The sequence below is a fragment of the Salmo salar genome, chromosome ssa15 (genome assembly GCF_905237065.1).
Source record: "Salmo salar chromosome ssa15, Ssal_v3.1, whole genome shotgun sequence".
NCBI classification, from domain to species: Eukaryota; Metazoa; Chordata; class Actinopteri; order Salmoniformes; family Salmonidae; genus Salmo; species Salmo salar.
The window spans coordinates 105811696-105829657 of NC_059456.1; the positions used below are offsets into that span (position 1 = coordinate 105811696).

The 17962-nt window shown below is 43.7% G+C and overlaps 1 protein-coding gene across 2 annotated transcripts in view; it reads right to left on the minus strand.

The window, feature by feature from the left end:
* LOC106572946 (IQ motif and SEC7 domain-containing protein 1) overlaps positions 1-17962 on the minus strand; it is a 203699-nt gene that overhangs the window by 29453 nt on the left and 156284 nt on the right. For both annotated transcript variants that reach the window (XM_045696518.1, XM_045696519.1), the window contains 3 exons: positions 12463-12766; positions 9596-9961; positions 1129-2258 (listed from right to left, as the gene is read on the minus strand). In XM_045696518.1, the coding sequence (XP_045552474.1) occupies positions 1129-2258; positions 9596-9961; positions 12463-12766 (1800 nt within the window). The remainder of the gene's footprint in view (positions 1-1128; positions 2259-9595; positions 9962-12462; positions 12767-17962) is intronic.

The following is a 17962-nucleotide window of genomic DNA, read 5'->3' on the forward strand; positions in this document are numbered from 1 at the left end:
ACCCATAAAGGAAAATGCAACATCCATTTATGGCCAGCTCTAACATAGATTAATCCTGTAATAGATGCAGATCAATTGGTAATATTCATGTTTGTCTTCTTCTAATGCCTCTTAAGGGGAAAGTAATCTAAAAGTAACTGAATGTAATCAGATTACGTTACTGAGTTTTTGGGGTAATCCAAAAGTTACGTTACTTATTACAATTTTGGACAGGTAACCTAGTAACTGTAACGGATTACATTTAGGAATTAACCTGCAACAACCCTGCACGCGCACACGCACACAAACACACACAAACACACACCTGTTCCTATTCCTGTTTGAAAAAGCATTCCTTGTTTCAATTTACCAAAAATGTAGTTAGCACAAATGTTGACAGCTTTACTTTTGAACTTTTTCAAAGTGAGCTACAATCTCAAAGCAAATACTATGTTGAATTTAAATATAAATATTGTTCAATCAAATAAAGCCTTACTTTTTTTTAACGGTGTAAATTGGTTAAATTATTGCTGGAAACGAATGGTGACAACCAACCCCATAGTGTGTGACAACCAACCCTTCTATGGGGTTGGTTGTCACAAGCGGACAGAGTGTGTTTGATGGCTCATAACTCCATGTTGGAATTAGACGAGTCTTGTAAAATATACTGGTGCTGAGAAATAAACACATTAGTAAACAGTGTGTGTTGACCAACCCCGGTCTCTCTACTTGTTGAACAGATTGAGTCCGATGCAATGCTGTCTAACTTACTTCTTGAACAGATTGAGTCCGATGCAATGCTGTCTAACTTACTTGTTGAACAGATTGAGTCCGATGCAATGCTGTCTAACTTACTTGTTGAACAGATTGAGTCCGATGCAATGCTGTCTAACTTACTTGTTGAACAGATTGAGTCCGATGCAATGCTGTCTAACTTACTTGTTGAACAGATTGAGTCCGATGCAATGCTGTCTAACTTACTTGTTGAACAGATTGAGTCCGATGCAATGCTGTCTAACTTACTTGTTGAACAGATTGAGTCTGATGCAATGCTGTCTAACTTAATTGTTGAACAGATTGAGTCCGATGCAATGCTGTCTAACTTAATTGTTGAACAGATTGAGTCTGATGCAATGCTGTCTAACTTACTTGTTGAACAGATTGAGTCCGATGCGGTACTGTCGTCTCTGCACCACGTCATTGTTAAAGGCGGGGCTATCCCAGCTTTGTCTGCTCTCTCTCTGATAGGTCTGTTTCCCGAGCGGTGGGAGGGGCTCCCGGAGGCTGTCGCGTGATGAGGACCCAGAGGAGCAGTTGATGGTGTCGTTAGAGTTGGTGGTGGAGTTGAGGGAGTCGTTGTCTCCATCCGAACAGCATACCTGCTCCAGGCCACCAGGGGGCAGTGTGGTGGACGAGGAGGAAGACAGAGGGGTGAGGGGTTGTCCCTGCGGGGACTGGGAGGACGAAGAGGGAGTGTCGGGGTATGGGTGGTGGGGGTGCTGGGGGTGGTGGGGGATCTGATGGTGGTGGTGTAGGATGGTGTGGTAGGGCAGGTGGGAGGGAATGGCCGAGGGGTGGGGGCGGTGAGGGAGCACAGTACGAGTCTGGCCTTGGGCCTGGGGGTGTGTGGGGACAGAGCGCCCGTTGGGGTTGGGGTGGGGGTTTGGGTGGGGGTTGTGTTTAATGGTGCCGTGAGGCGACCTCCCTTCCCCTCCTCCTCCCCCACCTCCCCCTGGCTCTGTCTCATAGACCAGTCTACCTATCGAACCTCTATCCGAGCGGTCACTCATATCAACAGAGCTGTCGCTAGGGGGATCGATAGTCAGCAGGGGCAGGTGAGCTCCTCTCAGGCTGTAGTCTCTACACTCTGTACAAGGGGTGCTGCGTCGGCTGTTACTGCTGCCCCCTCCCTCTGTGTCCCGGCTGTCTTCGCGCCCCCCCACCCCAACGCCACCCACTCCAGGGCTCCAGTATTCTGTGTCGGTGCTGCTGGGGCCGCGGTCCAGGGACAGGGGCGAGGAGGGGTCATCAATGTAGAGGGTCACGTCACTGTAAGAGGTGGCTATGCTGTCCTCATGCATGCTCTGTCTTTCTCCTCCTCTTCCTCTTCCTCCGCCCCTCTGTCTGTCTCCCTCCCTCGGTCTCCAAACACACTCTCCAAAGTCGTCTGCCACCACACCTGTCTCGCCTCCGTCACCTTCCTCCTCCTCCTCCTGAGAGTCTTCTACACCAGACTGACAAGTCAAGACGTCATCGATGGAGTCAGCCAGGGACTTCACCTACAGCACACGCGCAGGGTGGAAAAATACAGATGTTGGATGTACTGATCATAATATAATAGCTATATCTAGATACTGGACCTACAATTGTTTATAAGCAATCCTACAAGAGGTTTTGCAGTGATTTCTAATTCAAATATTTGAAAAAAATATGTGTTGGTCTGATGTGTAATGAGGAACAACCTGACGCTGCAATTGAAGCATTTATGAAACTGCTTCTTCCGGTTACTGATAGGAATGCACCCATCAAGAAATGGACTGTTAGAACTTCCAAATCCCCATTGGATAGATGATGAATTGATGAATTGAAAAAACTGTATGGCTGAGAGGGATGAGGCAAAGGGAATAGCAAATCAGACTGACAACACAGCAGACTGGCAAACATACTGTAAACTGAGAAATCACATAACTAAACTAAACAAAAAGAAGAAGAAACTGTACTATGGAACAAAGATAAAAAAAATATATAAAGAATGATAGTAAAAAGCTCTTGAGTACCTTTAATGAAATTCTAGGCAAAAAAAAAACTAAACACTCTGATATTTCCAACCACTTTAATAACTTTTTTGTTGATAAGATTAGCAAACTTAGGCATGACATACAAACAAGAAGCACTACACCTTCATATTTATGCATATCAGACCAAATAATGAAAGACAAAGCAATATAGTTTTGAGTTGTACAAAGTTGGTGTGGAGGAGGTGAACTGTTTTTGCTATCTATAAATTTGGACAAGCCACCTGGCACCGACAACCTGGATAGTAAATTGTTGAGGTTGGTAGCAGAATACATTATGATTCCTGTTTGCAACATCTTCAATTTAAGCCTAAAGACAGTGTGTGCCCTCAGGCCTGGAGGGAGGCGAAGGTCATTCCACTGCCCAAGAATAGCAAAGCACCCATTAATGGTTCAAAGAGCCGACCAATTAGCCTGTTACCGGTGCTTAGCAAACTTTTGGAAAAAAGTAGTTTTTTTAATGGAAGCCTCTCTAATTCAAGTTTGGTTGAGTGTGGTGTACCGCAGGGCAGCCGGCTAGGGCCATTATTGTTTTCTGTGTTTACTAATGACCTTTCACTGACCTTGAATAAAGCCTGTGTGTCTATGTACACTGACGACTCAACAGAAGATAAGTCGGCTACGACAGTAAAATAAATAACTGAATCCTTTAACGTAGATCCCCAGTCAGTTTTAGAAATGGGTAACTACAAATAGGCTGGTGCTTAAATATCTCAAAAACTAAAAGTATCCATTTTGTTTTCGACAAATCACTCGCCCAACCCTAAATCTAATTTAGATCTAGTATTGAATAATGTGGCGATTGAGACAAGTTGAGAAGACTAAACTGCTTGCTATTACCCTTAGATAGCAAGCTGTCATGGTCAAAACATATAGACTCAATGGTTGCTAAAATGGGAAGTGGTCTATCCATGATAAGGCACTGCTCGGCCCTTCAACGAGGCAGGTCCTACAGGCGTTAGTTTTGTCGCACCTGGACTACTGCCCAGTTGTCTGGTCATGGGCGGAAAATAAAGACATGTATTCCACTGTCAGTGACATGCATGTCATTTTCCCCTGGCTCAAAGAGACTGACTGCATCACTATTGGTCTTTGTGCGAGGTATTGATGTGTTGAAGGTACCGAACTGTCTGCTCAAGCAGTTGGCACACAGTTCAGACTCTCATCTGTACAACACAAGACATTCAACCAGAGGTCTCTTCACAGTCCCCAGGTCCCGAACAGAGGCTGGGAAACGCACAGTATTAAATAGAACCATGACTACATGGAGCTCTCTGCCACCCCAGATAACTCAAGCTAGCAAAATAACACCTTACGGCACGACGGGGACTGTGAAGAGACACAGACATTTTTAAATATGATGTATTGTATTATATTATGTAGTGTATTATGTATTGTGCTATGTATTGTGTTTTGTATTGTATTATGTAGAGTATTATGTAGTGTGTTATGTACTGTATTATGTGTTGTAAAATGTAATGTTATGTATTTTATGTTTTCTATTTGAGGTGTTTTGTTCTTTGTTTGGACCCTCCCAAGTGGCGCAGTGGTCTAAGTGCTTGAGGTGTCACTACAGACACCCTGGTTTGAATCCAGGTTGTATAACAACCAGCCATGATCGGGAGTCCCATAGGGCAGTGCACAATTGGCCCAGCGTTGTCCGGGTTTTGCCGGTGTAGGCCGTCATTGTAAATATGAATGTGTTCTTAAAAAAACGTCTTAGGGCTAGAGTCTAGTTTCCTGAATTTCCGCCTGACTGACATGCCCAAAGTAAACTGCCTGTTACTCTGGCCCAGAAGCCAGGATATGCATATAATTGGTAACAGTTTCTAAAACTGTTAAAATAATGTCTGAGACTATAACATAATTGATAAGGCAGGTGAAAATCTGAAGAACATCCGACCAGAATGTTTTTTTTTTCAGCTCCCAGGTTCTTATTATGGAAACCTATTGCTGCTTTATATCTCCGTCACCCAAATTGCAATTCCTATGGCTTCCACTACTTGTCAACAGTATTTATGCAAGGTTTCAGGCTTCTTTTTTTAAAAACGAACAAGTATTTGGAGTTTTTGTAATTGGACCACCTGAAGCAAATCAGTCTTTTGGCGTGCGAGAGGGAAGGATGCGCGGTTACAAATTTTCCTTTCCTATTGAACATAGTACTTTCCGTGTGAAATATTATAGTTTATTTACATTTTAGACTTCCTGAGGATTAAATAGAAACATCGTTTGACTTGTTTGGACGAAGTTTACCGGTAGCTTTTTGGACTGCATGTTGAACGAGTGGATTACTGAAATCAATGGTGCCAACTAAACAGACTTTCATGACCATTCATGTTGTAGCTGGGACCCTTGGGATTGCAAACAGAGAACAATCTTCAAAGGTAAGTGATTTATTTAATTGCTATTTGTGATTTTGCAAAGCCTGTGCTGGTTGAAAAATATGTTGATGTGGGGCGCTGTACTCAGATAATCGCATGGTATGCTATCAGATTTTGAAATCTGACAACGCAGTTGGATTAACAAGAAGTTAAGCTTTTAAACGATATAAGACACTTGTATGTTAATGAATGTTTAATATTAGGAATATTTATTTGAATTTTGCACCCTGCAATTTCACCGGATGTTGTCGGCAGGTGTCCAGTTAGCGGAACACCTAGCCCTAAGAAGATGTTTAACTGGCTTAAATAAAAGTGAAATAAAAAATAAATTGTATTGTATTTAGTAGTGTATTATGATATGTATTACAAAATAATAAAATGCATGAAATGTATGCATTCACTACTGTAAGTCGCTAAATGACTAAAATGTAAATGTAAATAGTGTATTATGTAGTGTATTATATAGTGTATTATGTATTGCAGTGTATTATGTAGTGTATTAAATATTGCGTTATGTCAAATATTATGTTATGCATTATGTAGTGTATTACGAAATGTATTATGTAGTGTATTATGTATAGTATTATGTACAGCAGTGTTATGTAGTGTATTAAGTATTGTATTATGTAGTGTATTATGTATAGTATTATGTACAGTAGTGTATTATGTATTGTATTATGTAGTGTATTATGTTATGTATTATGTAGTGAATTAAGTATTGTATTATGTAGTGTATTATGTACAGTACTGTACTATGTATTGTTTTATGAAGTGTATTATGTTATGCACTAAATCAAATCAAAGTTTATTTGTCAAGTGCGCTGAATACAACAGGTGTAGACCTTACAGTGAAATGCTTACTTACAGGCTCTAACCAATAGTGCAAAAAAGGTATTAGGTTAACAATAGGTAGGTAAAGAAATAAAACAACACTAAAAAGACAGGCTATATACAGTAGCGAGGTTATAAAAGTAGTTGGTCGGCCCAATTGAGGTAGTATGTACATGAATGTATACTTAAAGTGACTATGCATATATGATAAACAGAGAGTAGCAGCAGTGTAAAAGGAGGGGTTGGGGTGGGGGGCACACAATGCAAATAGTCTGGGTAGCCATTTGATTACCTGTTCAGGAGTCTTATGGCTTGGGGGTAAAAACTGTTGAGAAGCCTTTTTGTCCTAGACTTGGCACTCCGGTACCGCTTGCCATGCGGTAGTAGAGAGAACAGTCTATGACTGGGGTGGCTGGGGTCTTTGACAATTTCTTGGGCCTTCCTTTGACACCGCCTGGTCTAGAGGTCCTGGATGGCAGGCAGCTTAGCCCCAGTGATGTACTGGGCTGTACACACTACCCTCTGTAGTGCCTCGCAGTCAGAGGCCGAGCAGTTGCCGTACCAGGCAGTGATGCAACCAGTCAGGATGTTCTCGATGTTGCAGCTGTAGAACCTTTTGAGGATCTCAGGACCCATGCCAAATCTTTTTAGTTTCCTGAGGGGGAATAGGCTTTGTCGTGCCCTCTTCACGACTGTCTTGGTGTGTTTGGACCATTCTAGTTTGTTGTTGATGTGGACACCAAGGAACTTGAAGCTCTCAACCTGCTCCACTACAGCCCCGTCGATGAGAATGGGGGCGTGCTCGGTCCTCCTTTTCCTGTAGTCCACAATAATCTCCTTAGTCTTGGTTACGTTGAGGGATATGTTGTTATTCTGGCACCACCCGGCCAGGTCTCTGGCTTCCTCCCTATAGGCTGTCTCGTCGTTGTCGGTGATCAGGCCTACCACTGTTGTGTCATCTGCAAACTTAATGATGGTGTTGGAGTCGTGCCTGGCCATGCAGTCGTGGGTGAACAGGGAGTACAGGAGGGGACTGAGCAAACACCCCTGGGGAGCTCCAGTGTTGAGGATCAGCGTGGCAGATGTGTTGTTACCTACCCTTACCACCTGGGGGTGGCCCGTCAGGAAGTCCAGGATCCAGTTGCAGAGGGAGGTGTTTATTCCCAGGATCCTTAGCTTAGTGATGCGCTTTGAGGGTACTATGGTGTTGAACGCTGAGCTGTAGTCAATGAATAGCATTCTCACGTAAGTGTTCCTTTTGTCCAGGTGGGAAAGGGCAGTGTGGAGTGCAATAGAGATTGCATCATCTGTGGATCTGTTTGGGCGGTATGCAAACTGGAGTGGGTCTAGGGTTTCTGGGATAATGGTGTTGATGTGAGCCATTACCAACCTTTCAAAGCACTTCATGGCTACAGACGTGAGTGCTACGGGTCTGTAGTCATTTAGGCAGGTTGCCTTTGCGTTATTGGGCACATGGACTATGGTGGTCTGCTTGAAACATGTTGATATTACAGACTTAATCAGGGATATGTTGAAAATGTCATTGAAGACACCTGCCAGTTGGCCAGCGCATGCCCGGAGCACACGTCCTGGTAATCCGTCTGGCCCTGCAGCCTTGTGTATGTTGACCTGTTTAAAGGTCTTACTCACATCGGCTACGGAGAGCGTGATCACACAGTCGCCTGGAACAGTTGATGTTCTCATGCATGTTTCAGTGTTACTTGCCTCGAAGCGAGCATAGAAGTGATTTAGCTCGTCTGGTAGGCTCGTGTCACTGGGCAGCTCGCGGCTGTGCTTCCCTTTATAGTCTGTAATAGTTTGCAAGCCCTGCCACATAAGACGAGCGTCGGAGCCGGTGTAGTATGATTCAATCTTAGCCCTGTATTGACACTTTGCCTGTTTGATGGTTCGTCGCAGGGCATAGCAGGATTTCGTGTGAGCTTCCGGGTTAGAGTCCCGCACCTTGAAAGCGGCAGCTCTACCCTTTAGCTCAGTGCGAATGTTGCCTGTAATCCCATGGCTTCTGGTTGGGGTATGTACGTACAGTCACTGTGGGGACGACGTCCTCGATGCACTTATTGATAAAGCCAGTTACTGATGTGGTGTACTCCTCAATGCCACCGGAAGAATACCGGAACACTATGTATTGTATTTTGTATTCTATTATGTATTGTAGTATGTTATGTATTATGTATTGTATTATGTAGGGTGTTATATATTGTATTATTTAGGGTATTATGAGTTGCCTTGACAGCAGCTAACTGGGGATTCTAATAAAATACTATTAAACACTACAGAAAGGTAAGCCACACAAGATGGATAAAGACAGAAAGGTAAGCCACACAGGATGGATAAAGACAGAAAGGTAAGCCACACAGGGTGGATAAAGACAGACAGGTAAGCCACATAGGATGGATAAAGACAGAAAGGTAAGCCACACAGGATGGATAAAGACAGAAAGGTAAGCCACACAGGGTGGATAAAGACAGAAAGGTAAGCCACATAGGATGGATAAAGACAGAAAGGTAAGCCACATAGGATGGATAAAGACAGAAAGGTAAGCCACACAGGGTGGATAAAGACAGACAGGTAAGCCACACAAGATGGACAAAGACAGACAGGTAAGCCACACAAGATGGACAAAGACAGAAAGGTAAGCCACACAAGATGGACAAAGACAGACAGGTAAGCCACACAGGATGGATAAAGACAGACAGGTAAGTTACACAGGATGGATAAAGACAGACAGGTAAGCCACACAGGGTGGATAAAGACAGACAGGTAAGCCACACAGGGTGGATAAAGACAGACAGGTAAGCCACACAGGATGGATAAAGACAGAAAGGTAAGCCACACAGGATGGCTAAAGACAGAAAGGTAAGCCACACAAGATGGATAAAGACAGAAAGGTAAGCCACACAGGGTGGATAAAGACAGACAGGTAAGCCACACAGAGTGGATAAAGACAGACAGGTAAGCCACACAGGGTGGATAAAGACAGAAAGGTAAGCCACACAGGGTGGATAAAGACAGACAGGTAAGTTACACAGGATGGATAAAGACAGACAGATGAGACACAGAGAAGTGAGTAGAATGTAGAATGGTCCTTTTCATGATGAAACATTGTGTGACTTGCTTTAGCTGGCCAAAATAATTTGTATGTTGTCGAAAAAGTTTAGAAGTTGAAATTGCTACTGTTGAAACTGAGGCTAGTTGTAGTTGTAGACGTAGTCACTTATCACAGTAATTTGATAGATTGAGAATGTGAAAGCAAGTCACATTCATTATTTACAACAAGAAAAGGTACATTCTCTTAAGAGGTTGTTTATGCTTACTGTCTGGAAGTATATTTTCTGGTGTGGAAAAAAACTTGTAGTGGTACGCCCTGTTACAGACACTCATCGGGCTGGTTTCCAGAACACAGATTTAGCCTACCGTACTCCTGGGCTTAACAGAAAATCTCCACCATTAATATGTGTCTGGGAAACTAGCCCATAGTTTTCTCCCTTTACTGCAAAATAATTCAATCTGACCTAAATATCACTTCCAATTAAAATGCTTGACTTCTGACCAAGATAAATGATCTTACTGCAGCCCCGTTCCTCTCACCTGTTTGGAGAAGGTCTCATCCAGGTGTGTGTACTCCTCTATGTCCCCCTGGCACAGTGGAGGAGACCCAGCCTCCATCTCTCCATCCCCAGGCTGCCCCCTTCCAGGGTGGGGGTACCGCTGTCCCCCCTGCCCCAGGGGCTGGCCCTGTCCCTGGGGCTGGCCCTGGCCCTGCCGCTCGTCGAACGAGTACTGCAGTCTCATGTTGGACAGGATGATGCGCCGAGTCATCCTGCTCTCAGAGGCAGAGCTTCTCAGCCGCTCAAAGTTCTTGTTCATGCGGTACTGACGGAACGCCGTCTGGATGGTGCGCGCCGCCCGCCGACTCAGGAAGTAACCGCCATACTTCCTCTCCAGCATCTCCACCTGACAGGAAACAGGAAGTGAAGATGACCAATGAGAAAGTGGAGAGGACCAATGAGAGACTGCAAGAGGAAGTGGAGAGGATCAATGAGGGAGGAGGAGGAAGTGGAAAATATCATCCAGAGAGTGGGAGGAAGTGGAAAGGACCAATCGGAGAGTAGGTGGAAGTGGAGAGGACCAATGACAGAGTGGGAGGAAGTGGAGGGGACCAATGAGAGAGCTGGAGATTAGGGGAGATTTTTAACCCTATTGAAATTGGTCATCTCTATAGCCTCTGTTTTGAAAATATGTTATTTTGTTTCTGTTGGAAAGGACCTGACCCTGGTTCATGTTATGTTTACTAGTTTGTCCTCATTACGTCACACAGAATCAGAATACATAACAATATACACTGCGTGCACAATTATTATGCAAATTGTATTCCTCAGGATTAATTTTATTGTTGAACAAACACAATGCTCTCAGTCAATCCAAAATGTTATTAAACCTCAAACCTGAATGTTTAACAAAGGAAAAGTGAGTTTTGTCTTTCTCAGGGAAATATATAAGTGTGCACAATTATTAGGCAACTATTAGTGTGCAGAATTATTAGGCAACTAAATTACAAAAATAATTTCTCTCAACTCACTTGTTTATTCTCAATTTTTAGAGTAAGTGTAACAGATAAATAACACAAAATGACAATTATATAACATTTTTGGCCTTTCTAAAATATTCAGTGACCAATATAGCCACCCTTATTTTCAATAACTGCCATGAGCCTTCTATCCATGGAGTCTGTCAGTTTCTTGATCTGTTCACGATCAATTTTCACTGAAGCATCAACCACAGCCTCCCAAATGCTGTTCAAAAATGTGTATTGTCTTCCATCACTGTAAATCTCACGTTTGAGAAGGGCCCACAAGTTCCCAATAGGATTTAAGTCAAGTGAGGAAGGGGGCCAGGTCATTATTCAGGCATCTTTGAGGCCCTTGCTGGCTAGCCAAGCAGTGGAGTACTTGGATGCATGTGATGGAGCATTGTCCTGCATAAAGATCATGGCCTTCTAGAATGCTGAGGATTTCTTCCTGTACCACTGTTTGACGAAAGAATCTTCCAGAAACTGGCAGTAGGTTTGGGAGTTGAGTTTCAGTCCATCTTCAACCCAAAAAGGTCCAACTACCTCATCCTCAATGATAGCAGCCCATACCAGTACCCCTCCTTCACCTTGCTGGCACCGGACTCAAAGTGGTGCCCTGTGTCCATTACTGATCCAGCCACGGGCCCATCCATTTGGTCCATCAAGAGTCACTTTAATTTCATCTGTCCATAAAACCTTTGAAAAATCAGTCTTCAGGTATTTCTTTGCCCAATCTTGACGCTTCAACTTGCGAATCTTATTCAGTGGTGGTCTTGTTTCAGTCTTCTTGACCTTGGCCATGTCTCTGAGCACTTGACACCTTGTACTTCTGAACACTCCAGGTAGGTTGCAGTTCTGGAATACGGTGGCGCTGGAGGATAATGGGTTCCTGGTAGTTTGACGTTTAATTCTTCTCAAGTCTTTTGCAGTTAATTTGCACGTTTTTTGCGCCCCAGTTGACTATTCGCAACAAAACGTTTGAATGTCCGGTGGTCACACCTCAATAGTTTAGCTATTTAAAGAGTGTCACATCCGTCTGAATGGCATTTTACATTTATGGTTTTTCAGTGTCAGTTCAATTTCTTTTTTGGCCCATTTTACCTGAGGTAATGAGGCTGCCTAATAATTATGCACACCTTGATATAAGGTGTTATTCACTTTCGCCACACCCTCCCTCATTACACAAATACATATCACCTGAAAATGATTAAATCCAATAAGCATTCAAGTTTATATGGTTTGGAGTTCGAAAATGTGAATAGAAACAATGATAAGATCAGAATACTCACTTGCCTAATAATTGTGCACGCAGTGTAGAATACAAAATCAGCCAAGCTGTTTGTACATTACACATGCAATCAGAATTTTATTTTACCTTTATTTAACTAGGCAAGCCAGTTAAGAACAAATTCTTATTTGAAATGTTAACCTAGGAACAGTGGGTTAACTGCCTTGTTCAGAACAACAGACTTTTTTAATTTGTCAGCTCGGGGATTCGATCTTGCAACCTTTCAGTTACTAGTCCAACGCGCTAACCACTAGGTTACCCTGTCACCCCGTATTGTAGTAAAAAGTATAGACTATAATCTACTGCATTACAAATGGAGAAACCCTTGTATACATTCTTCTTCTGTGGGTCTGTGGAGAGCTCATAGATGTCAGACAGGGCTTTGCACCTCCATAATAATAATAATAATAATAATAATAATAATGACATATCCAATAATATAATAATATGTTAACCTTCTTGTCCTGTAGATCTGTGGAGAGCTCATAACTGTCGGACAGGGCTTTGCACCGCCATAATAATAATAATAATAATAATAATAATAATAATAACAATAACATATCCAATAATATAATAATAATATAATAATATGCTAACCTTCTTGTCCTGTAGATCTGTGGAGAGCTCATAGCTGTCGGACAGGGCTTTGCAGCGCTTGTTGTCCTCCTCCTCCTGCTTTCGGAGCGCCAGACTGGCAGGCTGGTGCCGGGTCCTCTGGGCCCAGGCCAGTGAGGCAGGACTGGGGGGGGCCACCGGGGGGCCCTGGGGGTGGTGTTGGGAACGGGGGTCCGGTGGGCCGGGGCCACTGCTGTAGCGGTGATCAGAGCTGCTCAGGTAGGGCCCCTGGCTACAGGTGCTGTCGGAGAAACTGACTGTGTCACCACGTGGAGTCTCTTCCACACTGGGGGGAAGGGGGAGGGGGGTAGAGAGAGAGAGAGAGAAAAGAGGACAGTATATTTAACTACTGTGAACAGTGAAAGAGAGGGTAGGGAGGATATCAGAGGATAACCTCAAATATAGTGCTTGACCTGGGGTATCATTATAGTGCTTGACCTGGGGTATCATTATAGACCCAAGGTATTATTATAGACCTGGGGTATCATTATCGACCTTGGTTATCATTATAGTGCGTCACATGGGGAATCATTATAGAGATTGGTTATCATTGTAGTGCTTGACCTGAGGTATCATTATCAACCTTGGTAATCATTATAGTGCTTCACATGGAGTATCATTATAGAGATTGGTTATCATTGTAGTGCTTGACCTGAGGTATCATTATCAACCTTGGTTATCATTATGGTGCTTGACATGGGGTATCAATATTGTGCTTGACCTGAGGTATCATTATAGACCTGTGATATCCTTTTAGGACCTGGGGTTCCATTATAGACCCAAGGTATCATTATAGTGGGTTAACTGCCTTGTTCAGGGGCAGAACAACAGATTTGTACCTTGTCAGCTCTGGGATTCGAACTTGCAACCTTGCGGTTGCAAGTCCAACGAGCTCTAACCACTAGGCTACCCTGCCGCCCCATTTACAAACTGCACAAGAATGAAATCATCAACATGTATTGATCACATCTTTACTAATAGAAATCTGCTTTAAAGCAGATGTAGTGATCATAATTTAGTAGCCATTTCTAGGAAAAGCAAAGTTCCAAAGAATGGGAATATAGTGTATAAGAAGTCATACAATAAATGTTGTAGTGATTCCTACAGTATGTTGCAGACCCTGCCATTTAACACATTTATGAAATTGCTTATTCCAGTTATTAATAGTATGCACCCATTGAGAAAAGGACTGCAAAAACAGTTAAATGTGAGAGGGATTGACTTGTTGTAAGTACTGAGATGTTTGTTTAAAATACTAGCACACAGCTCAGACACCCATACATACCCCACAAGACATTCCACCAGAGGTCTCTTCACAATCCCCAAGTCCAGAACAGACTATGGAAGGCGCACAGTAATACATAGAGCCATGACTACATGGAACTCTATTCCACGTCAGGTAACTGATGCAAGCAGCAACATTTGATTTAAAAAACAGATACAAATACAGCTTATGGAACAGAGTGGACTGTGAAGAGACACACAGGCACACACCACACGCATACTCACACATAGTGGTGATGTAGTGGCTGTGTAGTGGTGATGTAGTGGGTGTTTAGTGGTGATGTAGTGGTGATGTAGTGGCTGTGTAGTGGTGATATAGTGGCTGTTTAGTGGTGATGTAGTGGTGATGTAGTGGTGACATAGTGGCTGTTTAGTGGTGATGTAGTGGTGATGTAGTAGTGATGTAGTGGCTGTTTAGTGGTGATGTAGTAGTGATGTAGTAGTGATGTAGTAGTGATGTAGTGGCTGTTTAGTGGTGATGTAGTGGTGATGTAGTGGTGATGTAGTAGTGATGTAGTGGTGATGTAGTAGTGATGTAGTGGCTGTTTAGTGGTGATGTAGTGGTGATATAGTGGCTGTTTAGTGGTGATATAGTGGCTGTTTAGTGGTGATGTAGTGGCTGTTTAGTGGTGATATAGTGTCTGTTTAGTGGTGATGTAGTGGTGATGTAGTGGTGATATAGTGGCTGTTTAGTGGTGATATAGTGGCTGTTTAGTGGTGATGTAGTGGCTGTTTAGTGGTGATATAGTGGTGATATAGTGGCTGTTTAGTGTTATATAGTGGCTGTTTAGTGGTGATATAGTGGCTGTTTAGTGGTGATGTAGTGGTGATATAGTGGCTGTTTAGTGGTGATATAGTGGCTGTTTAGTGGTGATGTAGTGGTGATATAGTGGCTGTTTAGTGGTGATGTAGTGGTGATATAGTGGCTATTTAGTGGTGATGTAGTGGTGATATAGTGGCTGTTTAGTGGTGATATAGTGGTGATATAGTGGCTGTTTAGTGGTGATATAGTGGCTGTTTAGTGTTGATATAGTGGCTGTTTAGTGGTGATATAGTGGTGATATAGTGGCTGTTTAGTGGTGATGTAGTGGTGATATAGTGGCTGTTTAGTGGTGATGTAGTTGCTGTTTAGTGGTGATATAGTGGCTGTTTAGTGTTGATATAGTGGTGATATAGTGGCTGTTTAGTGGTGATATAGTGGCTGTTTAGTGGTGATATAGTGGCTGTTTAGTGGTGATATAGTGGTGATATAGTGGCTGTTTAGTGGTGATATAGTGGGTGTTTAGTGGTGATGTAGTGGTGATATAGTGGCTGTTTAGTGTTGATATAGTGGCTGTTTAGTTGTGATATAGTGGTGATATAGTGGCTGTTTAGTGTTGATATAGTGGCTGTTTAGTGGTGATATAGTGGCTGTTTAGTGGTGATATAGTGGTGATATAGTGGCTGTTTAGTGGTGATATAGTGGGTGTTTAGTGGTGATGTAGTGGTGATATAGTGGCTGTTTAGTGTTGATATAGTGGCTGTTTAGTTGTGATATAGTGGTGATATAGTGGCTGTTTGGTTGTGATATAGTGGCTGTTTAGTGGTGATGTAGTGGTGATGTTGTGGTGATGAAGTGGTGATGTAGTGGCTGTGTAGTGGTGGTGTAGTTGTGATGTATTGGTGATGTAGTGGATGTGTAGTGGTGATTTAGTGGTGATGTATTGGTGGTGTAGAGGTAGTGTAGTGGTGATATAGTTGTTATGTAGTGGTGCTGTAGTAGTGATGTACTGGCTGTTTAGTGGTGAGGTAGTGGTGAGGTAGTGGCTGTGTAGTGTTGATGTAGTGGCTCTGTAGTGGTGATGTAGTGGCTGTGTAGTGTTGATGTAGTGGCTCTGTAGTGGTGATGTAGTGGCTGTGTAGTGTTGATGTAGTGGCTCTGTAGTGGTGATGTAGTGGCTGTGTAGTGTTGATGTAGTGGCTCTGTAGTGTTGATGTAGTGGCTCTGTAGTGTTGATGTAGTGGCTCTGTAGTGTTGATGTTGTGGCTCTGTAGTGGTGATGTAGTGGCTGGAATTTCAAAGATGATGCTACAAAAAAATACAAAACTCCGGTTTTCTTTGACCAAATCTAATGTGCTATATTCTCCTACGTTTCCTTTCAGATGGGATCAATAATATGAATATCCTGCTTCAGGGCCTGAGCTACAGGCAGTTAGATGTGGGTATGTCATTTTAGGCTGAAAATGTAAAAAAAAAAAAAAAAGGGTTAATAAACCCCAGGAAGGGGATCCATAATAAACCCCAGGAAGAGTAGCAGCTGCCTTGTCAGGAACTAATGGGGATCCATAATAAACCCCAGGAAGAGTAGCTGCTGCCTTGACAGGAACTAATGGGGATCCATAATAAACCCCAGGAAGCGTAGCTGCTGCCTTGGCAGGAACTAATGGGGATCCTTAATAAACCCCAGGAAGAGTAGCTGCTGCCTTGTCAGGAACTCATGGGGATCCATAATAAACCCCAGGAAGAGGAGCTGCTGCCTTGGCAGGAACTAATGGGGATCCATAATAAACCCCAGGAAGAGTAGCTGCTGCCTTGGCAGGAACTAATGGGGATCCATAATAAACCCCAGGAAGAGTAGCTGCTGCCTTGGCAGGAACTAATGGGGATCCATAATAAACCCCAGGAAGAGTAGCTGCTGCCTTGGCAGGAACTAATGGGGATCCATAATAAACCCCAGGAAGCGTAGCTGCTGCCTTGGCAGGAACTAATGGGGATCCATAATAAACCCCAGGAAGAGGAGCTGCTGCCTTGGCAGGAACTAATGGGGATCCATAATAAACCCCAGGAAGAGGAGCTGCTGCCTTGGCAGGAACTAATGGGGATCCATAATAAACCCCAGGAAGAGTAGCTGCTGCCTTGACAGGAACTAATGGGGATCCATAATAAACCTCAGGAAGAGTAGCTGCTGCCTTGGCAGGAACTAATGGGGATCCATAATAAACCCCAGGAAGAGTAGCTGCTGCCTTGGCAGGAACTAATGGGGATCCATAATAAACCCCAGGAAGAGTAGCTGCTGCCTTGGCAGGAACTAATGGGGATCCATAATAAACCCCAGGAAGAGGAGCTGCTCCCTTGGCAGGAACTAATGGGGATCCATAATAAACCCCAGGAAGAGTAGCTGCTGCCTTGACAGGAACTAATGGGGATCCATAATAAACCTCAGGAAGAGTAGCTGCTGCCTTGGCAGGAACTAATGGGGATCCATAATAAACCCCAGGAAGAGTAGCTGCTGCCTTGACAGGAACTAATGGGGATCCTTAATAAACCCAAGGAAGAGTAGCTGCTGTCTTGTCAGGAACTCATGGGGATCCATAATAAACTCCAGGAAGAGTAGCTGCTGCCTTGACAGGAACTAATGGGGATCCATAATAAACCCCAGGAAGAGTAGCTGCTGCATTGGCAGGAACTAATGGGGATCCATAATAAACCCCAGGAAGAGTAGCTGCTGCCTTGACAGGAACTAATGGGGATCCATAATAAACCCCAGGAAGAGTAGCTGCTGCCTTGGCAGGAACTAATGGGGATCCATAATAAACCCCAGGAAGAGTAGCTGCTGCCTTGGCAGGAACTAATGGGGATCCATAATAAACCCCAGGAAGAGGAGCTGCTGCCTTGGCAGGAACTAATGGGGATCCATAATAAACCCCAGGAAGAGGAGCTGCTGCCTTGGCAGGAACTAATGGGGATCCATAATAAACCCCAGGAAGAGTAGCTGCTGCCTTGACAGGAACTAATGGGGATCCATAATAAACCTCAGGAAGAGTAGCTGCTGCCTTGGCAGGAACTAATGGGGATCCATAATAAACCCCAGGAAGAGTAGCTGCTGCCTTGGCAGGAACTAATGGGGATCCATAATAAACCCCAGGAAGAGTAGCTGCTGCCTTGGCAGGAACTAATGGGGATCCATAATAAACCCCAGGAAGAGGAGCTGCTCCCTTGGCAGGAACTAATGGGGATCCATAATAAACCCCAGGAAGAGTAGCTGCTGCCTTGACAGGAACTAATGGGGATCCATAATAAACCTCAGGAAGAGTAGCTGCTGCCTTGGCAGGAACTAATGGGGATCCATAATAAACCCCAGGAAGAGTAGCTGCTGCCTTGACAGGAACTAATGGGGATCCTTAATAAACCCCAGGAAGAGTAGCTGCTGTCTTGTCA